Source organism: Delphinapterus leucas, chromosome 14 (assembly GCF_059928025.1).
Source record: "Delphinapterus leucas isolate spDelLeu-1000000601 "Yukka" chromosome 14, BTC_Dleu_Yukka2, whole genome shotgun sequence".
Taxonomy (NCBI): Eukaryota; Metazoa; Chordata; class Mammalia; order Artiodactyla; family Monodontidae; genus Delphinapterus; species Delphinapterus leucas.
This window is the reverse complement of record NC_143142.1, coordinates 9,623,573-9,648,715: the sequence shown is the minus strand read 5'-3', so window position 1 is coordinate 9,648,715 and position 25,143 is coordinate 9,623,573. Positions and strand designations below refer to the sequence as shown.

At 42.5% G+C, this 25,143-nt stretch overlaps 1 protein-coding gene across 3 annotated transcripts in view; it reads right to left on the bottom strand.

The window, feature by feature from the left end:
* ACAD10 (acyl-CoA dehydrogenase family member 10) overlaps positions 1-25,141 on the bottom strand; it is a 58,440-nt gene extending 33,299 nt beyond the window's left edge. Inside the window, exons 1-9 of one of the 3 annotated variants that reach the window (XR_016387482.1) lie at positions 24,945-25,140; positions 20,260-20,459; positions 16,215-16,363; positions 14,616-14,810; positions 10,261-10,419; positions 9,390-9,549; positions 7,740-7,881; positions 2,475-2,543; positions 798-979 (exon numbers count right to left, since the gene is read on the bottom strand). Coding sequence is in view for 2 of the 3 variants with exons in the window: in XM_089894494.1 (XP_089750620.1) it covers positions 798-979; positions 2,475-2,543; positions 7,740-7,881; positions 9,390-9,549; positions 10,261-10,419; positions 14,616-14,810; positions 16,215-16,363; positions 20,260-20,446 (1,243 nt within the window). In the remaining variant the exon portion in view is untranslated. Of the gene's footprint in view, positions 1-797; positions 980-2,474; positions 2,544-7,739; positions 7,882-9,389; positions 9,550-10,260; positions 10,420-14,615; positions 14,811-16,214; positions 16,364-20,259; positions 20,460-21,048 lie in introns of all 3 variants that reach the window. The other 2 variants (XM_089894494.1, XM_022597859.3) reach the window with 2 other exon arrangements.
* Positions 25,142-25,143: the final 2 nt, after the last annotated feature.

The following is a 25,143-nucleotide window of genomic DNA, read 5'->3' as shown; positions in this document are numbered from 1 at the left end:
CTTTGATATGGTCCTAGACAAAACAGGCACATTTTGGTTAAAAGCAGAGAAAGAAAAAAATACAGCTTATTTGAGAGATTCTTTTTGACCACGGTCAACAATGCACACTGGTTGAGAGTCAGACAGTGTTGAATGCTGCAGGGCAGAAAAAGTGAAACTCTTTGGCTCATGCTAAAGTGTCTGCATGCAAAAGCATGAAGACAATGGTGATGGTGGTTATAAAAGTGTGTGCATTTGTCAACATTCGTAAAATGCTACATTTCAATACAACTGACTTCCAGTAAAAAAGAAAAGGGAAAACCTGACAATACCAAGTGCTTCCAAGGATGAGGACCAACTGGAACTCTCAGACATTTTTTTAAAAAAAGAAAGAAGAAAACAGAAACAAATTATACAAACAAATACCTTGGCATAATGGCATTTTAAAAATATATCCCTAAATCTTTCCTCTAAATATTGAAAAGAATATTTAGAGGAAATGGTGAAAAATGGAGAAGAAAATACGTATCTTAAGTACTTTTGGCCAGTATCGAAAAAAAACAAGATTTAAATGATACAGTGAGATAAAAGTTTCAGGGAAGAGAGATTCTGTAGTCCATGAAGGGATTTATCTCAAGACAAAGCATCTAGGTAAGTGACACTTATACTAAAATGAAAGTGGATTTCCAAGTAGGAAGCTAACAAGCCCACCTCACATTTACCAGTGGTGCTTTAAAACCTTGGTACCATGGAAATCATGAAAGCAGAGGCACCAGTGAGGAAACAGCAGCACAGAAGACAAGCGGCCCCGTGCTCACCGTGTTTCCCATAGTCTTCTAGGCCTGCGGCCTTGAGGTCCACACTGTGAATCTTGCACAAGACTCTGTTCATGGCAGTGTAGATGGCCCGCCTCTGGCTGGGCTCCAAGCCTGGCAGAGAGGGGTCTTTGTAGATGAGGCCTGGGCAGTACTCCATCAGATAGAAGGGAGTGCCGATGACCCTAGCAGGGGCACAGACAGGGTGTTTCAGTGGCCCCATGATGTGGCAGGCACTGCTCTGTCCTGTGTGTAAGCTTTGAGTGCTGGGTGGGAGTTTGGATACAGAGTACTGGAAACTTCCTTTTTCCTTTGCACATAAGCACAGGGGTTAGAAGTACTCCCTCCCCAAACCAATCCACACACACACATCCCTGTCTACACTTCCTTGCCAGCATGCCTCTCTTCTCTTTGGTCCACTTGTAGAAGCCATCGGAATAGGATTAAGTGTGATAATACAGGAAAGCAGCATGTTGAGAGGGGGATTTGGAGTCAGAGAACCAGGCTTAAGTGCCACCTCTGCCCTTCCTAGCAGTGTGATCCTGAGAAACACATTAAAGCTCTCTGAGCTTTGTTTTTTTTCAATCTATAACGCTTCAAAGGATAGTTACAAGAATTAAGGGAGCAAATACATAGGGAATGCCTGGCATATGTTTCTGGCTTCACTGAGGGTTGGATAAGTATCCCTTCTTGTTATTGATGTTATTTTCATCATTATCCAGTGGTATGAATGGCATATACAACACCCCAAAGTATTAAGGTGACGCACCAAAATGTCATTAATCCATCTTTTGTCACTACTAGAAATCAGTTTAGTACTCTGAAAAGTTGTTTTGAAAATTCTACTATTATAACTATTCATCCTGACTTGAACATGGCCTAGATATTAAATTATATTATTAAATTATTTTTAATTATCTTAAATGTAATATTGCTGTGGTTATGAAAGAAAATGTCTTTATTCTTAGAAGATGTAGGCTGCCTGAAACTTACTTCAAAAGTTTCAGTGAATAATAATTTATATACATACATATAAGATATACTTATTAACTTACAAAATAATTATATAATTATTTAATAAAATTTATTAAATTATGTTATAAAACATTTTTAGAAAAATGTTATATATAATTAACTATTTCTATAAAATTATTTTATCTATATAGTACACCTATTCATGTATATACACATACACATATATACATATACATAGAAAGCAAATGTGGCAAAATGTTAACAAATGTTTTCATCTAGATGAAGTGTAAATGGGTGCTCATCGTACTATTTTTTCTTCTTTCAACTTGTGTATGTTTCGAAATTTTCATAATTAAAAAATCGGGAAAAAAGAGACAGACTCAGAAAGCATATTAAAAGCAATTCAAAAACAGTTTAGAAAGCCTACAATAAAAAAATTAATTAAAACAAGCAACATGAAGCTAGATGGACATATATTTTTTTAATGTTAGAAAAGATGTTTCCTACCAATTCTCACGAAAGCAGGCATTTATCTTTCAGGATAACTTAAAGATCTGTGAACTTCTAGGGGAGGTAAATATAAAATCTCTTTTCTCTTCTACCCAAATTTTACTTGTCTTTACTCTAGCAAACTGGAATGTGAGTTAGTATAAGGACTTTTCTGTAGCTTGAACACACAATAGTAAAAATAAATCTGAACATTACCTTGAATCCTCACAGAGGTCAAGAACTTTGGGGACAGGGACTCCAGCATTCGCAAGGGCTTTCATTATCCTGCCAGAACAAAGAAAAATGAGAGACACTGCTGAATGAGATGACTGGATTTTCTTGAAATTATTATTATTATTAGTTTTTGTTTTTGTTTTTTTTTGCGATACGCAGGCCTCTCACTGTTGTGGCCTCTCCCGTTGCGGAGCACAGTCTCCGGATGCGCAGGCTCAGCGGCCATGGCTCACAGGCCCAACTGCTCCGCGGCATGTGGGATCTTCCCGGACCGGGGCATGAACCCGTGTCCCCTGCATCGGCAGGCGGACTCTCAACCACTGCGCCACCAGGGAAGCCCTGAAATTATTTTTTGATTTAAAAATTTTACATGCAGAAATTAAAATGGAATGCTAAAATTTAAAAATTTCAATTGACCCAAGAAGGCAAAAAGGCAAGGAGAACAAAAGACAAATGGGACAAAGATCAAACAGCAAAATTATAGACCTGAGTCAAACATACTGATAATTACACTGAATTTAATAGAGTAAACATTCCAATTAAAAGACAGAAGTTGTCCTACTGGGTTCAAAAGCAAGACTTAATATACTGTCTATAAGGGACATGCTTTAAATATAAAAACATAGATAGAAATAAATAAATAAAATAAAATATGAAAGGATGGAAAGGGAAGTTCCATGCAATTGGTAAGCATAAGAAAGCTGGTATAGCTATATCAATATTAGAAAAAGAGACCTTAAGGCAAAGAGGACTACCAGAGATAAAAAGGGACATTTCAAAACAATACAAGAGTTAATTCACCAGGAAGATATTACAATCATAAATGTGTATGTGTCTTAAACAACAAGGTCCTACTGTAGAGCACAGGGAACTGTATTCAATATCCTGTGATAAACCATCATGGAAAAGGATATGAGAAAGAAGGTATATATAAAAAATACAGCATAAAAAAGAATGTATATATTTATAACTGAGTCACTTTGCTGTATAGCAGAAAGTAAAACACAACATTAAATCAACTATACTTCAAATTACAAAAGTAAATAAAAAATGTGTATGTGCCTAATAAGAGCTTCAAAAATACCTAAAGTAAAAATTATCAGAATGAAAGATAGAAACGGACAAACTCACAATCATAGCTGAGACTGTAAAATGCCTTTATCAGTAACTGACTTGATCAAAACTACACTAACTAGAAAAAGTCAGTAAGACACAGATCTGAACAACACTACCAGCCATCTTGACCTGATGGATATTTCTATAACACTCACACAGACACTGCAGGATACACATTCTTTTAGAGTGCACACAGTATATTCACCAAGATATATCACGTACTGGTCCATAAAATAAGTCCTAATAAATTTCCAAGTATCAAAATCTTTTTTTTAAAATAAATTTATTTATTTATTTATTTATTATTTTTGGCTGCATTGGGTCTTCGTTGCTGCGTGCGGCTTTCTCTAGTTGTGGCGAGCGGGGGCTACTCTTCATCGCGGTGTGCGGGCTTCTCATTGCGGTGGCTCCTCTTGTTGCAGAGCTCGGGCTCTGGGTGCATGGGCTCAGTAGCTGTGGCTCACGGGCTCTAGGAGCGCAGGCTCAGTTGTTGTGGTGCATGGGCTTAGCTGCTCCGTGGCATGTGGGATCTTCCCAGACCAGGGCTTGAACCCGTGTCTCCTGCATTAGGCAGGTGGATTCTTAACCACTGCACCACCAGGGAAGCCCCAAGTATCAAAATCTTACAGAGTATTTCTAAGACCTCAATAGAATTAAACAAGAACTTGTTACTATGTGATAGCTAGAAAAAGCCCAAATATTTGGAAGTTAAATAACACACTTCCATATAAGCCATGGGTCAAAGAAGAAATCACAAGGGACATTAGAAAATATTTCAAACTGTAATAATAATAATAAAAACACATGTCAAAATTTGTGGGATGCATATGTGCTTACAAAGTAACATAACTTTGAAAGCTCATATTAGAAAAGGAAGATGTTAAATCAATGGCATAAGGTTACACCTAAGAAGGTAAAAATACACCCACAGTAAGAAGATGGAAAGAAATAAAGCTCAGAGCAGAACTAAATAAAATAGAAAATAAACAACAGAAAAATTAACAAAACTAAGCATTTGTTCTTTTAAATTATCAACACAATGATAAATCCCTAGGTAGACTGATGAAAGAAAGAGAGAGAAAATACTATCAATCCACAGCAGGAATGGTAAAGATGGGAAAATCACTACAGATCCTACATACATTAAAAGGACAGTAAGGGAGGACTTCCCTGGTGGTGCAGTGGTTAAGAATCCGCCTGCCAATGCAGGGGACAAGGGTTCAAGCCCTGGTCCGGGAAGATCCCACATGCCGTGGAGCAACTAAGCCCGTGCACCACAACTACTGAGCCTCTGCTCTAGAGCCCGCGAGCCACAACTATTGGGCCTGTGTGCCACAACTACTGAAGCCTGCGCACCCAGAGCCCATGTTCCGCAACAAGAGAAGCCACTGCAATAAGAAGCATGCGCACCACAACGAAGAGTAGCCCCCGCTCGGCACAACTAGAGAAGCCCACGCGCAACAACGAAGACCCAACACAGCCAAAAATAAATTAAAAAAAAAAAAGTAAGGGAATATTTTGAACAATAAATTCAACTGTTAACATGAAATGGACATATATAACTTTATATATTTTATAATATAATTTTATATATTTTAATAAATGTACAAATTCCTTGCAAATTACAATTTACCAAAACTAAGGCAAGACGAAATAAAATACCTGAATAAGCCAATATCTATTACATCAAACCCATAATCCAAAAATTTTTCCTAAAAAGCCTCCAGGCCCGATGGGTTTACTGATAAATTCTATGAAACATTAAGGAAGGAATCTTTTTAAATAGAAAAATAATGAGTCGGTCTTATCACCAATAACTGGCTCCTGCTTTTGGCTGCCTGCTGTCCTTTCCCCTTTTCATGTTCTGATAGTAATACCTAGACATTCCTTTGGGAAACAGCTCTCCCCCACTGTAGGTTCACATGGTTTGGGTGAGAGTGACTCAATCCTGATTCCAGGGTTGAGCACAAGACCCAGATTTGGCCAATCTGAATAATGCATCCTCCTGACCACAGAGATTGGTTCAGGAACAAAGCTGTGACCCACGTTGGGCCAACGAGTCAATCTCAGGAGATATGCTGGAACGTTCACTGTGGTTATCAAGGAGGGAAGTGTTGAGAGATGGAGAGAGAGAATGAATGGGTCCTGGTGACATTATTTGGGCCCCTGGATCCAGCCACACCTGAAAGGTTTAGATAATGAAGCCAATACATTTTATCACTCCTCCTCCTTTCTTTTTTTTGAATGCTTAAGTCAGGCTAGGTGGGTTTCTGTCACTTACAACTTGTACTAACAAACTACCCAAACATGACCAGGGTAAACATTTTGGTGTGTTCCTTTCCAATATTTTTGTTTCAATGTACAAGTCTTTACAAAAAACATAGTTAAGACATATATAGTTTGTATCTGTTTTTGCTACATTAAAATTTTATTTTCTGCAGAGTCCCCTGGTGGTCCAGTGGTTAGGACTCGGCACTTTCACTGCCATGGCCTGGGTTCAGTCCCTGGTTGGAGAACTAAGATCCCCCAAGGCACAATGGGTGGCCAAAAAGGAAAAAACTTTTATTATACACATTTTAATTTTATTATAGGCATCCTTTTATTGGCTGCAATAATAGCATAATCATTAAGACTGGGGTATGGAATCCTACCAGCCCTGGGTGTGAAGCCAGACTCCATCACTCACATACTAGATGTGTGTCACTAGGCATGTTGCTTAACTTCTTTAAGCTTCACTGTCCTCATCTATAAAATGGAGATCATAATAGGACCATATCAGGGAGTTGTGAGAATGGTTTGAGTTAACAATATATTCAAAGCATTTATTTAGTGCCTGACGCATACTAAACACTCAGTAAATGTTAGCTATTACTGTTATTGTTCCAACAAGCAGAAATACCAAGGTTTGCATAATCATTACTCATTTATTGTACCTGTAGGTTTCCAAATTTTTTTATTATAAACTACACTGCAGTGAGCATATTAATGCATAAAGCTTTTCTCCCTATTTAGAACTATTTTTTTAAAGAGAGATCCCCTATTGGAATTATTAGGTATAAAAGTATGACTACCCTGAGGTTTTTATAAATTATGTTATACTGTTTTCCCAGTTTTCCAAATTTGATTTGGCATTTTATAAGCAGATACCATACACATTTCATCTTCAAATGCACATTTTATTCCTTTACTAAAACGGAAATTCTGTGCATTCTTGGATTTTTCGATGTCCTTCTAACACTCCAGAATTCCTCAGTACGCTAGGAAGTTGGTGAGAGTTCACAAGCAGGAGGCACAGAGACAGTGGGAGTTTTGCATTTCAGGGTTTCTCTTCTACAAGCACACACTCACTATCACATGGGCACATTTATGAATGCTCACAAATAGCTACAGGTTTCTTCCTGTAGGCTTCATAAACGAACCCTGAAGGCTTCATAAATGTCAGTCATCAGTCCCTGTAACACTTAGAGAAGTCAGATTCAAGGAACCAAAAAGTCAGAGGGGAGATAGTAAATGGTGAGAAAGAAGAGGCCAGGAGCCGCCATCACATTTTCCTTCTACTCTCTGCAACTTTCCTTCTGCAGAACATGATAGGCTGGAAGGAAGGCGGAAGAGGAAGAGAAAGCCGTTCAGGAGAGGAAGCCCCACTCTGGAGTCCAGTCATCGCATTGCCACTCACTGTCCAAGAGTCTGGAGCTAGTGTTTTTCAACCTACTATGTTTAAATTTTCCTATTCACAAAGCAAAAGATTTTATTTTGGATGGGTTGTAATACATTTATCGTTTTAAACATTTTATTATGAAAAATATCAAACATACATAAAAGTAGAGGGATTCATATAAGGAACCCCAGGTTTCAATAACTATCAACTCACGACCATGCCTCCTTGGGCTATGACCGCACTTAATAGAGGCTCAAAAAAAGTCTAGTCTCCTAGAGGTTTAGGTAGAGAAAAGAGAAAACAAGCTCCTGAATAAAATTAGGTGACATGTTCTTATCAGAAATAATTTTGGGGAGTCACACTTGTAATTTTAAATGTCTCAAGGCACTTTAATGGAGTGCTGACTGGCCAGCTCAGGGGCTGGGCTGCGGAGGCTGGGGATGGCAAGCACGCCCCCAGCTCTGAGAATTTACCTGAACTCCCTCTCTACTGCATGCGCGGACGGGAGCAGTGTCCCTGGCGGTTTCTTCCTCAGAACCAGCTGATGTTTAGCCAGCCTGATGTAGTAGGTGGGATTTGACTGCCCGTGATCAAACTGAAGGAGTTCCAATGGGCCTGCAAGTTTGAAAGCAAGGAAAACTCAAACCAGCTCTGGAGGACAAATGTGGACAGACATTCTTTCTTTCTAATGAGTACTGCATATGGATGCGGAGCGCCCTGATTTGGAATGATCTGTAAGGAAAGCAGCTCCTCCCGGGGTACCAGACGTGACTGCGTCCCAGGCATACCCCCCACCTCCAGCTCGAGTCCAGAATATCACACTATGGTGTGGCAAAGGCCACTGGATTTACACCATGACAATTTTCACTTTGTGCAGGTGTCCAATTTTGTCCTTCTTGCCAGCTCCTGCTCCGTAAAGAAAAGTCTTTTAGTTCTGTTTGTAAAACACAAGCACAGTCATGGAAACCCATCTTGCTAAATGGAATGCTTTAAGCCGAGGATGAAAAGTGCCCTCACTTGAAAAGTGTGCCCCTCACCCCATACTCGGCCACACCACGCCTGACAATGACGTGACAGCTGAAAGGAGCTATGCAGAGGCCTGCAGCTCGAGCCAAAGCTGCTTTCAGGAGATGCGTTTCCCACCCCAGCAGGCTAAACTCTGAGGCTCCCTTGCAGAAACAGCCTAATGAACCCTAGTCTTCACAATGAGATGAACTGTACACACAGATTCGCAGGAAATGGGAGTTTGCCTGACTTAGCTGGTCTCATCAGAAAGGGTCCCTCAGCTTTGCAGAGGCTCTAAGAACAATCCCATCACTGGAAAAAAATCCTCATGAGAAGCTGCATACAAAGAGTACTTTCGAATGGTACAGGTGAACTGGTTTGCAGGGCAGAAATAGAGACACAGATGTAGAGAACAAACATATGGACACCAAGGGGGGAAAGTGGCAGGGGGGGTGGTGGTGGTGGGATGAATTGGGAGATTGGGATGGACATATACACACAAATATGTATAAAATGGATGACTAATAAGAACCTGCTGTATAAAAAAATAAATTAAATTTTAAAAAAGTACTTTCAAGGATCAAACTTTATCACCAGGTAGAAATTTCTTCAAAAGTTCATGCAACTATACTTTAATAAAATAAATTTAAAAAGAAAAAGGTCATGAGGCACCTGTTTTTCTGAGGGTGGAATGTGAAGAAGGAGCTAGAGGTTCCTTTGAAGAGATAGAGACGGCTTGTCACATTTTAAATTCGTGCAACTTTTAAGTCACCTTCACAAAACAGGCTGTCATCTCAAAAATATCAGAAACACTCAAACACCCCTGGGCACATACTGCAAGTTCCTCTCCTCCGGGACAGCCCTTTGCAGGCGACTGCTGCCACACCACACTCTCACATGGAACAAGGGCCAAGTACACTTTGGGGATCCGTGAAAAAGGAAGTCAGTGCTTTTTCCCAAGCAAAACAGAGCAGCACCCGGATTCACTGGGCTCACTGAGCCCACTGGCTATTTGCTTCACCACATGGCGTCTTTGTCTCCAGCATCTTCCACTAAGGACTGAAAGTGAGAACCAGACTGAAAGCCTAGCCTTTACCAAAATACAGAAGCTTAACTACCTGTGGCTTGGGTCCCCAGTAAGCCTTTGAGGTGCTTCTCCAAGGAGTCCTTGGGAATTTCCATCGTCTTTCTCACAGGGCGAGTGTTTGGAACAGCCATTCTCAACGGAAAACCCAGAAGAGTTTCCAGTTCCTTTACTGCAGTCTCTGGGTCATGAACCTGGTTTCACAGACAATACTGAACATGGACACCCAGCCAACCCTGCCCCACCCTCCTGCCTGTTCTCTGAGAGGGTACTTTCTTAGAGGGAAATATAGAAGAAGTCAGTTCTCTGAGCAAGGACTTTGCAGCCAGGGGAGTCAGCTCATGAGAAAGCCTCAGAATGAGTTTCCTCCTCCCATTTAATTCCTAACCACATTAAACTTTCTTATCTGCTGGGAAGAGTGCCGGTTAAGAGTGAATGATACTCCCTTGTGCCAGGAGGGCAGAATATTGTGTGTAGTGTCCACTCTGTCCCTACGGGCCCGTCAGCTAATAACGAAAACCCAAATGCAGAAAGCTGGACAGAGACCCCGGCCACCAACGTGGCTTCTCCTGCTTCAAAGCATTGGGGTGGCCCGTGTGTCTGGTAGCTGCTGGGTCCCCACCCAGAGCAGCATCACCAGGCCAGCAGAGCTGTCACCCAAAATGTCTTAAGCCTGCCATTCACCTCCCTGTGTAACTCTTTTCTCATTCTGCCTTCTTACTTCCTATTGAAAATACAAGTGGCTAGTCACCTAGATTTCATAATCAATAAAAAATAAAAAGACTATGGCAGCATGGGTGAAAACCACCAGAGGCAACTGCAACTATGAGTGTAAGAGGACTGCGTAGAGGTGCTTACACTAGTGCCTGGGGCACAACAGGGGTTCAAAAAACAGTGACCTTTACCTTAATGGTGTGAATACCAAGGCTGGCAGCTGCTTTTAGATTCAGTCCAAGATCATCCAGAAAGATGGACTCAGAAGGCTGCCGGCCTAGCCGCTCCAAGCACAGCTTGTACATCCTGGCGTCTGGCTTGCAGACACCTTCCAGGCAGGATTCCACAACCTGAGAGGGAGGGACAGGAAGGAGAGATGAATGTCCCTAAAAGTGGTGTTCCCACGTACACCCAGTATATTTTCTGAAAAGCAGAGCAGAAGGAAGGCAGTGGAGATTTGTTATAATAAGTAACTTAAGAGTGTCATGATATAAAATGATGTTGCTTTTTTAAGAGGAGTGATTTGGAAATACTGGGTTACAACCTAAGGGAAGACTCAGAAAACCAAAGTTCTGGTTCAGACACAGTGAGTGACCTTGCGCAAACAGCGAAGGCACTATGGGCTTCAGGTTCATCGTCAGGAAACTGGGAACACTAACAGCCATCTTACCTATCTTTTTTTTTTTTTTTTCTTTGCAGTATGCGGGCCTCTCACTGTTGTGGCCTCTCCAGTTGCGGAGCACAGGTTCCGGACGCGCAGGCTCAGCGGCCATGGCTCACAGGCCCAGCCACTCCGCGGCATGTGGGATCTTCCCAGATCGGGGCACGACCCCGTGTCCCCTGCATCGGCAGGCGGACTCTCAACCACTGCACCACCAGGGAAGCCCCATCTTACCTATCTTAACGGTAGCTGGGAAACTTAGTGAACTTCAGTGTGCTCCGAAATGACATAGCAGTTTGCTAATGTTAGGTATTGTGAATGCACAGAAAAGCTGCACGTTTCAGTTTTAGGGAAAGTATTTCACCATTTTCTCAGAAAGAAGGCACTGTTTACTGTTATAAAAGAAACATGACTTTAATGTCCATATTTCAGAAGTTAAAAAACAAACAGCTGTACTCAGCCTAGACAGCTAAATCCCACAGGAGGGCCAACACCAAAGAGATCGTCAGTGGCAAAGACATGGTTCCCTTTCATGCAAAGAGCCTCCTGTATCCTGACAGCCTTGCTTCAACCTGTATCTGATCCAGAACTGGTGGGGTGCTGCTGAGGGTTCAGGAGAACCCTGAAACAGCTGTCTCAGTGTCAGGCTACCTCTGACCCAGCAACCCCAAGTCCTCTGACACTGTCCCCATGGCTTGATCTCCTGTGAGCAGGCCTAAAATGTCCATAGAGGCCTGTAACCAATACCCTCTGGTCTGCCCAAAGAATAGAACTAACTCCCTCAGTCACTCCTGAATTGACCCTCGCTCTCCAAGACCAAGGACAAACCTGAGGGCCCCTCCCTCTCCTCCAAACTCCCATTGTTCAAGGTTAGAGAAGAACTGCCTTTTCAGACAAATAAATGTTCTGAATAAGTTACTGACTCTTCCTGGTCTCCTAAGGACCTGAGTGAGCTAAAAGAAGACAAAGAAGCTCCTTCTAAAGAAAATGTCAACAGTGGGTAGCAGAGAAGCCAGGTGTTTCAGACACCAATAAAGGCATCATGCGACAGGAAAGCAGCACAGCTGTACCAGCCGAGACAAGAGGAGAGGGGGAGAAAACCCTGGGGGTCAGGGCCAAGTCTGCCAAGCAGACACCTCCTCTCATAGGTGAGTACATTTGCAGAAGTGAAAAAATTCCTGAGATTTAAACTGGATGAGATCCCTGGACTTGTGTTCTATTTTGCCAGATGAAAAATTTCTGGGGTTGTGTTTCACAACAATGTGAATATACCTAAAATTACTGTCCTGTATAATTAAAAATATCTAGGATGGTAAATCTTTTTTTTTCATTGTACTACATTAGCATTTTTTATTTACTTTTTTTAAAAAATAAATCTATTTATTTATTTATTTTTGGCTGTGTTGGGTCTTCGTTGCTGCACACGGGCGTTCTCTAGTTGCGGTGAGCAGGGGCTACTCTTCGTTGTGGTGCACGGGCTTCTCACTGCAGTGGCTTCTCTTGTTGTGGAGCACGGGCTCTAGGTACGCAGGCTTCAGTAGTTGTGGTGCGCAGGCTCAGTAGTTGTGGCACACGGGCTTAGTTGCTCCGTGGCATGTGGGATCTGCCTGGACCAGAGCTCAAACCTGTGTGCCCCGCACTGGCAGGCAGATTCTTAACCACTGCGCCACCAGGGAAACCCCTAGGATGGTAAATCTTACATCATGTGTTCTTTACAAAAAAAAATAATAATAATGTAAAAGTTTTTACTTAAAAAACAAAGTAGATGGGGACTTCCCTGGTGGTCCAGTGGTTAAGAATCCGTCTCTCAATGCAGGGGACACGGGTTTGATTCCTGGTCGGGGAACTAAGATCCCACATGCCACGGGGCAACTAAGCCTGTGCGCCACAACTAGAGAGCCCGCGCTCTCTGGAGTCCACGTGCCACAACTAGAGAGAAGCCCGTGTGCCACAATTAAGACCCAACACAGCCAAAAAAAACACAAAAAAAGACATTACCCATTGCTTACACCTGGACACAAGCAAAATTTCAGATATAAAACATCCATACTAAAAAAAAACAAAAAACAAACAAAAAACAAAGTAGATGAACAAAATTTAAAAGCCACATACACGTCAGAAGAAACAGATTTCTGTGACATTGAAAAGTTCAGGAACAGCCTCCAGGGATGATGGGGATCACAGGAATGGTTCCATTAGCTTTACTTCTACCAAAATAATTTTTTTCCTTATAGCTTTAGAGAACAAAAATGTAAACCCTTGCTCTTGAGGAAACAGATTTTCAAAACTCCAGGTCTCCTGCAGACATAGAATATGAAAATGGATCTGAAGAGCACACGCCAGAGACCCTGTGAAGCCTGAATAAACAAGTCCATTGTTTTAAAGAAGCTCACAAGTCCCTACATAGTTGAAGGGCCCAATACGAGCCTGGCCAACTGATTTTGTCCAGATGAAGATATATCCCCATAGCCACACTGGAGGGAAGGAATTTCTGAAAATAATTACAACGTATTGCATACTTACCTATCTGCCAGGCACTCTGTAAAGTGCTTTGCATGCATTATACTCTGGGATCCACACAGCTACCCTAAACAAAGAAAATTCCTACTCCTGAACTACAGGTGAGGAAACCGAGGTTCAGAGAATCAAAGCTACTGCTTATAGCAAGCTGCAGAACAGGATTCAAATCCGGCTGAGGTCCCTGAGCACCAGAAGGGGAGGATGCTTGGAGGAGGGCTGTGCCGTGGACAAGCGGGGAAACCAACAATTAAAGTGGGCAAGGAGCCAGGCAGCTGTGCAGAGGGAAAAGAACTCTATCTCTGACTGGCTTTGTACAGGAGGAATGAGGAGGTGGGAGGTGAAAAGAGCATTAGGTTGGGTCGTTAATTTCCCATATTTGTGCTCTGAATTTTCTGCCTGTCAATCCAACTAGATTTTACGTTCTAAAATAGCACTATCCAATAGGACTTTCTACAATGATGGAAATGCTATACTGTCCTGTCCGACACAGTAGCCACTAGCCACATGTAGCGACTGACAACCTGAAATATGGCAAATGCATGTTCCAGAGGGCAGGGCTTGTGTCCGTCACACTGAACACAGTATCCCCTCATGCCTAGCCAGTGCCCGGCACACAGTCACTGCTTAATGAGAACGTGTTTTCCAACCGAATGAAGTTTAGGCAAGTCAATAATTCAGTAATTCATATCTGTCCCAGGATAACGATGTACTTTCTCTTAGGGAAATGGGGAGTCTTTCACAGAAGTAACCTCCTGGCACAGAAGACCATCTCCTGACTCAGAATCTTCTCAGGTACTTTCATAGTCTAGCCCTTCATGTGCTGTCCCATACGGTAGCCACTAGCCATATGTGATTAGTTACATTTAAGTTGAAATGAAATAGAATTCCTCAGGGCCACTAGCCACATTTCAAGTGTTTAACAGCCGTATGTGACTAGTAGCAACCATACTGGACATTTCCCTTACTGCAGTGGGTTTGTTTGCACAGCACTGGTCTAAGGATTAATGCCATAGAAATAGAGGGCAATGGGGTTGGTCTTTGAAGAGAAAAGGTCAAAGGGCCTGTTAAGAGATGAGGGCTGACGAAAGTGCATGTGTTATCTGATGACTAAGGTTCAACTCCAGAATGAAAGGGAGTCTTGAAAGCTGAGGTTTCAATCAGTTATCAAAGCCCATAAATGACTGACCTTGCTGAGAGCTCAGTGATATTTTACAAGTCTTGTTTCCCACCTGTTATATTTAGTCCTAACTGAGTCAAGTGTGTGAATAAAAAACCCATTTACTCCAGACCTACTGAGAGGCAGCACTAATGCTGCATCCTGAAGCAAGGACACAGACTTAATTCGGATTATTCTGGATCACTTACCACATCAAACTGTTTCCGGTCCAGGGGCAGAAAGCTTTTCCCATTGGGAAGATAAAAATTATTGCTCAAGACTGCAGTCTGAAGGCCTTTAGCCCGAATCTGAGTTATGGCCTCAGTCATCACTGGGAACGGCTTTGCCACTCGCTCACTGGTCAGCAGAGAGAAAAAGGAGTCCAGGGGCACGGAGGTCTTTGACTAAGAATGGGGGAGGGGAGAGGAGAACCAGCCATCATTAAGAGTAAGAACAGCTTGTCCCCGACACAGAAAAACACATATTCCTGGCTTCCTACCACTACCTGGTGTAGGACCCCGGGCCTTTGGCTTGCTGCCAAAAGGAATTCCCTCCCTCAGCCCTTGTGCAGAACTTTGTATATAAGGTTGTAAAAAGTGGCTTAGAATTAGAGTTACAGTGGTTAGGGAATGGAGCTATTTACATCAGTATTCCAGTTAAATGAGTTCTTTATTTCACTCACTCATTGTCAATTTTAAAAAGATTCAGAAGACCCTAAGAGGTGCATTAAACTCTATAAGCGTATTAAGCAGATGTAACTTAATTTTTGATGATCCAGAGACATTTGGTGATTCTGCATTGCCTCAACTTCACCATTACGAACTGAGTGTCAGTTTCTGATCAATTTTTGTGTTTTTAAATTCAACCTCTGTGGGTTTTGAAAACTCTTATTTTATCATGTTTCAAAATCTGCAAGGCCAAGTCTGCTATTCTGTTACACACGCACATTTTACAACAGCTTTATTGAAATACAATTCACATACCACCCAATTGACCCATTTAAACTGTAAAATTCAACGCTTTTTAATATATTCACAAAGCTGTGCAACTATCAACACAATCCGTTTTAGAACATTTTCGTCACCCTGAAAAGAAATCCCATACCCATTAGCAGTCGTTACCCATTCCCCCCCGACACCCCAATACTCCCAGTCCTAGAAAATAACAACTCTATTTTCTGTTTCTATAGATTTCCCTGTTCTAGACATTTCAAATAAGTGGAATCATACAATATGTGGTCTTTTGGGTTGGCTTCTTTCTGTCACTTAGCAGAATGTTTTCTATACATATATTTAAATATTTATTCATTTATTTAAAATTGAGGTAAAAACACATAACATCAAATTTACTATTTTAACCACTTTGGGTGACATTAAGTACATTGACTGTTATGTAACCAAAACCACCATCTATCCACAGAACTTTATTATATCTTAAATTATATGTTAGCAGGGTTATTGTGAAGGTACATGAGTTAATACAAATAAAGAGCTTAGAATGCAGAGCCTTTCCAGAGAAAGGCTCAATGTTATTACTGCATTAAACAAGCTTTCTGATCAAAGCCATTATACAACTCCAGCTTCAGATGAGCAGTAACTGATGGAGAGGCTTAGTACGTAATATTTTTACTTTTTCATTCGTGTAGTTAAAATTGAGTACCTGGGGATGGAAGAAATAGCTTAAAATCTTATAACAGGTTATTAGGTTTTCCCTTCTTTATTTTTAGTTTAACCAACTTAATGGATAAGTGTTGCATCCACTATTCTAGGCAAAAAGAATATGGAAATTCAAGTATGTTTATCACTCACAATTTCAGAGCAAAGTCTCCCAAATTCTTGTAGGAAATCCTCTGTTGTTATCTCTGCTCTCATAAATTTCATCCAGGGCCCATTTTCGCCACCTGAGATCAAGGCCTTCAATATAGTTCCAGAAGGGATATGATTCTGTACCTCCCATTCTACCGGAAGTAAAACATATGGTAAGTGAAACAGTAATATATGGACAAACAGCTGGGGTTTGGGGAGCAGGGGAAGTACCATACAAGTTCCTGTGGCATCACTGTGGTGCCAAGTGGGTTCCATTGGGAATTCAGACAAATTCAGGAAATGGAAAATCTCAGCTTGGACCTCCAAAGGAACAGCAATAATAATCTCTGTAACTGAGGGGACACTGGTGCCAAGCGTCAGGTCCGTACCACCACCTTGAGATGACTCTGGACACTGCAGTACGAATTTTCTTCCCTGGTCTCTCATTGGCTGGTTCATATGTATTAGGTCACTCACACAGTCCTGGCACATGGTAAGGAAGTGCATTAGGGAATAAAGCAGATTCTGACAGCACTCCAAGACAAGGCCTTCATTTTGTAAACCGTAGTAATCCTTCAGAGCAGTGTAGCTGGCACACTGAAACATTCACCTGTGGGGGCGCTGTCTTTGAGAAATAAAGAACAAAATTCTGTCCATAAAGAGCTAAGGCAGTGGATGGATTATTATTGTGTATACTGGGAACACTGGGACAGGGGTTACTTTTTCTTGTACAAGGGTGTTTTCTCTTTGTATAATATACCTGCTATGGTGCAAAAATATATACAGCATTCATAATTATATCTAAGATATATCAATAATATACATTAGCACATATCTTTTGTTTAATGCAGTACCTGTGCATTGAAAATATTTCAGACAATGTAGAAAGGTATAAAAAAGAAAGTTAAATGACAAAGCAATCCCATTCTTCAGAAATCACCAATGTGACCAATTCAGTATGTCTTTTGAGAATAACAGGACTTTTAAAACTGAATCCAAATAATAATAATAATAATACATCTTTAATTTTAGAACTAAAGTTAGAGCATTTTTTAAGATCTTAGAGCTGGCAAGCATGCAAGGAAAGGGGCACTCTCATATGCTGTTGATGGGGGTGTAAACAAATACAACCTCTATGGAGTGCAACATTTTAAATACACATTTACATTTGATGTAGTAATTCTGCTTCCAGGAATTTCTCCCACAGATATATTTATAAAAGTAAGCAAAGATTATGTACACAGCTGTTGTGCAGAACTGCTCACAATAAAAACTAGAAACTTACATGCATGTTACTAAAGGGCTTGTTAAATCAGCCATGGTACATCCATATGATGGAATACCTCATAGATGTTAAATGTATAAACTAGGCCAAGGGTTGGCAAATTATGGCCTGGGGGCCAAATCTGTCTCCCATCTGTTTTTGTAAATAAAGTTTTATTGGAGCACAACCACACCTACTTGTTTACTATTGTCTATGGCTGTTGCTGGCTCCAATAGTAAAGTCATACAGAGACTGTATGGCTCGTGAAGCCCATCTAGTGCCCTTGACAGAAATAGTTTGCTAATCCCTTAACTAGACCTATGCCTACTGATGTGGAAAATTTGGCAAGATATTCTACTGGGTCAGAAAAAAGGAAAGGTACATAACAGTGTGTACAGTATGACCCAATCTATGTAGACACAGTTTACACACACACACACACACACACACACACTCATGTATATATAGGCAATTTTTGGAAGGATAAACAAACTTTTCACAATGATAACCAATGAAGCCTAGGACTGGCCAGAGAGGGGTGGAGGTGACAGTAAGAAATTTGTCTATTTTTTTAGGTGCACTTTTATTTAGTTATTTATTTTTTATTGGGGTAAGTTGTTTTACAATGTTGTGTTAGTTTCTACTATACAGCAAAGTGAAGGAAGAGTTCCCAGTTTTTACTATACAGCAAAGTGAAGGAGAGTTCCCTGTGCTATACAGCATATCTTTGTATTTTTAAAAATATCCTTTCAGCACCAACTATTTAATAATGAGGTTGGCATAACTGAGTTTCTGTATAGAAAAAATTTAATTAAATCCCTGTTTCTCACCATTACAAAAATGAATTCCCAACAGACTAAATACCCAAATCAGAAAAAAAAAACCTCTAAAAGTTAGAAAACAATATGCAACGTCTTTATGAACGTGAAGAAAGAAATGACTTCCTTAGCCTAGTCTCATAACATGCAAGCCATAAAGAAAAACACAGATGATTTTGATGACATCAAAAGTGAAAATTTTGGCATGGCAAAAACATTATAAATATAAAATAAAAACACAAGTCAATAATAACAACAACCACAAGACTTACTAAGTGCTCCAAAGATTCCAGGCACTGCTGAATAACATACCATTTAAAAGTATGAGCAGGATTTGAAAAGGCAGAGGAGGCAGGGAAGGGTAGCTCTGATCAGAGAGAACAGAACTTGCAAAGGCACAGGAGTGTAAATACATCTGACAAGTTTAAAGAGCATCAGGTAGTCCAAGGTAGCTGAAATGTGGGCATACATAGGAAATGGTGTGACAAGAGGACATGAGAGCTGGTTGTGAGAGGCCCTGGAACCAGGTGAAGCTTCCGGTTTTAATCTAAGTGAAAAAATGCAGGCACTCAAGGATTTGAAGCAAGAGAGGGAAGGGATAAGATGTGTGTTTCAGAAGGGCAGCTCCAGGCACTGTGTGCAGAACCCAGAAGGCCAGAGGCAGAGTTAGGAGTTAGGAGGCTGACGTGCCAGTGCAGGCGGCGGAATTGAGGAATCTAATTTGTGTAGAGGCAGTGGCAGTGGGAAGGAGTGAATAGGTTCTCAAGATGTTCTGGAGAAAGCTGAGAAAATTCCTGCCAAGCAATCTTTATGTTCTCTGTAAAAGGAGACTTGGCTGTCTGCCAAGTATGAAGGTTTGGTCTGGGGAAGTATGATGGCTCCGGGCGGAGTTTGGAACAGCCCTGTAGTGAATGCAAGAGGAATATGAGTGGAGGAATAGAGAGGCTGAGGGCTCAACTGCAGCTGGAGCTAAAAAAAAAAAAAAAAAAATAGCTCACCTAACCAGTTAGCAGAGCTGGGTAATTTTGCAACCAGGGGCACAGAAAACCTGAAGTTGGGTTGATTTAGCATAGAAAACTGCCCAGTCAGCAACCACAGTAAGTCAAAAGAACAGGGACAGCTGTTTGGTCCTTTTTCCTTCCTGCTGATTGGGAATGGGATGTGATGGCAGAAAGTGAGGCAGCCAAGCCTGACCCACACGGTGAAAGTGGAAATGAAGTGCACTCTCAGCACAGCAACACAATGAAAAGAGCCCAGGGTGCTGCCATCACAGAGCAACACACTGGCCCAGACACATACCTGGACTTTCATGTGCAAAAGAAATTAACTTCAGTCTTGGTGCAGTCACTGTTTTGTTAGGTTTTCTAACACTTCACGCCAAACAAATCACACTTAAGTCAGTTGAACTGAGTGGGTAAAAAGGTAATACCAGGAGGGGCTGAAAAAGGAAGGATCAGAGCCTAGAGGTTTGATCTTGTAGTAGCAAAAGCAGGTTTAGAAGGGAGGTTGGTGGAAAAGGAAAGGCTATGATCAAAGCGGGGACGGGGTGGGGGTGGGGGGGCGGGCAGAGAGGATGTCAGGATTCAGAAGTAGTTCTCAGGGAAAGGTAGTTAAATTCCACCAATAACATTAACAACAATAGCAGCTCATCGTTTATTGAGAACTTCAGATGAGCCAAGCACTCACCCTGCTAATCAAGTGCCCTCCATGAATAACCTCACTTAACCCTCCTCCAACCCCAAAGAGGTAGGTACTATCATCAGCCGTAATTTAATGATGAGGAAACTAAGACTCAGAGCAGTTAAATAATTTGCCCAAGATACTCAGCCACTAACTGTTGCTTGGAATTTGATGAAGAGCAAGTATAGCTCCCACTGGGACACACTGCCATCTCCCCTCACCACCCTCCTTTCCCCCACCCCTACCCACCACAGTCTCCAAAGGTGAAGTAGAATGAAGAGCTCACCTGCAGCCACTCTCCCTGGAGAAGGAATGAGAACTCCGCCCATGTCAAAAATCACTGCTCTGTAGGTGCCGCCTCCAGAACGTGTCCATCGCCAGGCTCCCTGGTGCCTGCCCTGGCCATGTTTCCCGAAGACCGCCCTCCAAGCCCGCTGAAGCTGCGCAGACTGCAAAAGCCGCCTTAGGCACATGTTGGGGCCGAGGCTGCGGAGAAGGCACAGGACATAGTTTGCCGTCACTGCCTCCAAGCAGACCTCCACCCTGGTGCTCCGGGTGGCACCTGCACACCTCCTCTGACCTCCAACCAGCACTTCAGACACCACCAGAGAGGAACGCAGGATCTCCGCCCTCCCTGACCACTCCTTGCCTAAGTTCCTTGGCTCAGGAAAGGGCTCCACCGTTCTCCCAGCCGCCCAAGCTGGAAAACTGGATTCACCCCGACTTCACTCAGTCCTCCAGCCAGACACCTCTGCTCCGGGTGCTGTGCACGGCCCATCCTTCCTCCCGAAGCTCTCCATCTACCTCTCTCCACTCTCACTGCGTGATCTCAACCACCGACCTTTGCAACGGCCCCTTAACTGGTCCCCCTGCCTCTTCTCAAACCTCATTCTTTCTTCACACTTCAACCAGTTATCATTCAAGATTGCAAATTTGATCATATCCTAACCCCATTTAAAACCTCCAGTGGCCCCCCACTGTCCTCAAGGTAAACTCTCAGTTCCTTAACCTGCCTGAAAAGGCCCTCTGAGTTCTGCCTCTCCCCTTTCAGCCGCAGCTCTCCCTCGTATTTCACCTTAACCTGGGTGATCGGGACACTCAGGTCCACGGCAGCTTCCTCAAACACGTGATGCTCTCCTCCTGCTTCCAGGCCTTCGGGTATGGTGTTTCCTTGGCCTGAATGCTCCCTTCCATCTGTTACGTGGCTAATTGCAAATTGTCCTTTAGGCTGTAGTTTACCTGTCACTTCCTTCATGAAACCTCTTCTGGCTACCAGAAGAGACCAATGAGCAGGATGCCCTGTACCCACCTCCTCCTAGCGCTCGCGATGCCACCACACCATCACCCCTCCTACAGAGCAGGGCGATGTCCTCCTGATTGTTCTCCATTGCCTCTTTTCTAAACTTACTTTCAAAAAGTTCGGGAAAAAAAACAAAATACACATAACAGGTACACGTGTATATAGATATATAAACACGTATAGACATAAATCAAATGTGGCAAAATGTTAATAATTAATCAATCTTGGTGAAGGGTACACGGTGAAGGGTATATGAGAGATCACTGTGCTATTCTTCAACTTTTCTGTAAGTCTGAAATTAAAACCTGGGGAAAAAACCAAATAATTCAACCAAATTCTATTTGCAGTCAGTTCCACTTGAAAATCTTAAAGCTTCTCATGCGATGTCTATGGTTAAAAAGCTTACTAAGAAGCAAGTTAGAGCACAACAGGTTGGTAAGACAGCCTGCCTGTTCATGGGAGTCACTTCAGTGCCACCATAAGGACTAAATAAACTCTGTAAGATTCTAAAGAAAGGATTCATTTTTAAAAAATATTTATTTATTTATTTGGCTGCGCTGCATGTGGGATCTTCGTTGCGACATGCAGAAATTTTAGCGCCGGCATGCGGGATCTAGTTCCCTGACCAGGGATCCAACACGGCCCCCTGTATTGGGAGCGCCGAGTCTTAACCACTGGACCACCAGGGAAGTCCCCAAAGAAAGGATTCTTTTTCTTTTTTTTTTAGAAGTATTCGTGACGCCATTCTTTATTAAGGTATCAAATAACTGTATCTGGCCAGACAGCCACCTAAAGAAAGGATTTTTAAGAAGCAAATGTTCAAGATAATATAATGTGCTTCTTATGTAATTGGAAATTTGCTGGATTGGGGCATGAATGCTGAAATGAAAAATGTAAAGACTGATTTGCATTTTGGGTTTTACCTACGCCATGTCCAAAGTTAGTGGAGGAAGGAGAAATCTATTTATAGGCTCCTGAAAGTGTCAACACATTCTCTGTGAGGGCTTAACAGAGATGAAATCTGTCTCTGGACCTAAAGGGCTGACTTTCATCCTCATTGAGGACACTGTCCTCCTCATAATTCTGCTAATGGATAAGTGGGCAACGCTCCCACGACCACTTTGCTTCTTCCTTCCAACTAGAGATGATAGTTCTGTTCTAGCCACTTCCCAATGCTCTCTTTGGCGCAGGTTAGCGCTGTGATTTCTCATACCTCCTGGTACCTCCGTGGTACATGCCCACTGACTGGAATGTCTTCACCTGTTTATCTGCTGGTAAATTTACACTCTTTTTTACATCACAGCCTCAGCTTTACCTCCTCTAGAGAGGCTAGTCTTTCTTTTTCCTGGAAGATTCTGAAACTACTTTTTTTTTTTCACTCTCATTGTTTCTTCTCCATACCTTCACTAGGGCACTTACCCCATCACACAGTTCCTGTTTTCAACTCTATATGCTCCTCTACTTATCAGCTCCTTAAGGAAAGGCCTGTCTTACTTCATCTTTGTATATCCATCCCCTAGGACCTAGCATGGTGTCTAGACACATAACACATGCTCAGTAGAAACATGAGTTGGAAGGATGAATAAACTGGATGATTCAGAAAATAGGGGATAACCTTGCTTGGTGGCACAGTGGTTAAGAATCCGCCTGCCAATGCAGGGGACACGGGTTCAGCCCTGGTCCGGGAAGATCCCACACGGCGCAGAGCAACTAGCCTGTGTGCCACAACTACTTAGCCTGCACTCTAGAGCCCGAGAGCCACAACTACTGAGCCCACGTACCACAACTACTGAAGCCCACGTGCCTAGAGCCCGTGCTCCACAAGAAGAGAAGCCACTGCAATGAGAAGCCCGTGCCCCACAAAGAAGAGTAGCCCCCACTCGCCGCAACTAGAGAAAGCCCGCGCGCAGCAACGAAGACCCAATGCAGCCAAAAATAAATAAATAAAATTTAAAGATTAAAAAAAAAGAAAATAGGGGAACATAGGGGGCAGGCATAGTGATTGGCAGCCACAAAGAAGTGTAACAAGCCCAATTTTCCCATCTCTAGAGAATAATTCTAGTTCTCTGCAACTGGCATTTTCCTCCTCTACCGTAAAGAATATGTCTTCTCTCTGTCTCTCAGAATGAGATCAGTATGACGATGCAGATTTGCTATCTAAATTATGCTTTCATAAATATGCACACGTAGTGTATGTTTCCACATATTAAAGAGATAGTTTAGTAGAGATTGAGTGTTGGCTCTGCAATCAGATTGCCTGGGTTCAAAGTCTAGCTCTGCCACTTGCTAAGCATGAGATCCTGAGCAAGTGGCTCTCTCTGAGCCTCAGGTTCCTCTTCCGTTAAAATGGGAACAATTATACTACCTGTCTCATGAAGTTGCTGTTACGATTACATAAGATAAAGTATGTAAAGCACTCAAGCTAGTACCTGGCACACCATTAAATGTTATCTACTACTGTAATATACTATTAAAAAGTTCACATAAGGGACTTCCCTGGAGGTCCAGTGGTTAAGACTCCACACTTCCACTGCAGGGGGCACGGGTTTGATCCCTGGTTGGGGAACTATGATCCCACATGCCAAGTGGCGTGGCCAAAAAAATTTTTAAATAATAATAATTTTTAAAAACTTCATGAGGTCTCATATATTATATGCATATAGCAGGTGCAAATGGCATATGCAGTTTCACAAAAATCAGACGGTCAGTGGGGGCAATTTTGGCTCCAACGGGACGTTTGGTAATGTCTGGAGACATTTTTGGTAGTCACCACTTGGGACATGCTACTGGTATCTAGTGGGTCAGGGCTGGGATACTGCTAAATATCCTATAATGCATAGGACATACACACACCCCAAAGAATTATCGAGTCCAATAATGTTAATAGTGCAGAGGTTGAGAAACACTGATATAAACAGTGTATACTGAAACTAATTCATAGGGTGCAGTCACAAGCTATAAATATCATTTGGTCACATTATATGCATATACAGTCCACACACCTACACGTCCACGACGTGCTGTAACACACCTTACATGTAATGGTAGCATATACCTAGAACAGCGTTCTGTCACATATGTGCCATATATGTATTGACTGTGGCTCTCCATGTCTACATGCTAAAGGCAGTCTGAGGTACTGGAAAGAATGCTGTCTCTCATAAAAACTGATGTAAATAGAGCCACATGCTCTACTCATTTCATCATCACAGCTGTATAGGGATATTATCCCAATTTTACGCAAAATCTAACTCAAGGTCACAAAACAGGTGAACAGGGTCTACTCAATAATAACAGGAACTGCGTGTTCATCTCATTCACCCCCAGATGTATCTCCAGCTCTGGGCGCTTAACCAGTCCACCGCCCTACCTTAACAGAATCAGAAACCCTGCAATCGAATCCCGACTCCCGATGGGTCCTCAGAGAAGCGTATTCACCTCTCTGAGCCTCAGCGCACCTGTCTGTAAAGTGTGGCTGACACAAAGCAACCCTGCCTACAGCTAGAGCGAGAGATCAAACAGGACAAAAAGAGGCTAGAGCTCTCTGCAGGGCGCGGGTCCCGCGGACAATTCGGAGACCTCGCGGAGCCAAAGACCCCTCGCCGTCAGATGAGCTGGGATGAGGGCGAGGTCTCTCAGATAGGCTAACTCGGGTCTGGTCGCACACCCACCGATTCCCCTACTGGGGGCCCAGCTTCCGGTATCCCAGTGACGTGCCACCTCCACGAACTCTTTGAGATTCCGTCTCTCAGGGCGCAGGAGCACCTCCCCGCAGACACGCCAGTCACGTGCCTGCCTCCGCACCCAATCAGAGGGCGCGCTGATTCGAGCATGCGTAACCTCACGGGTCAGGGACGGCGGCCGGGAGGC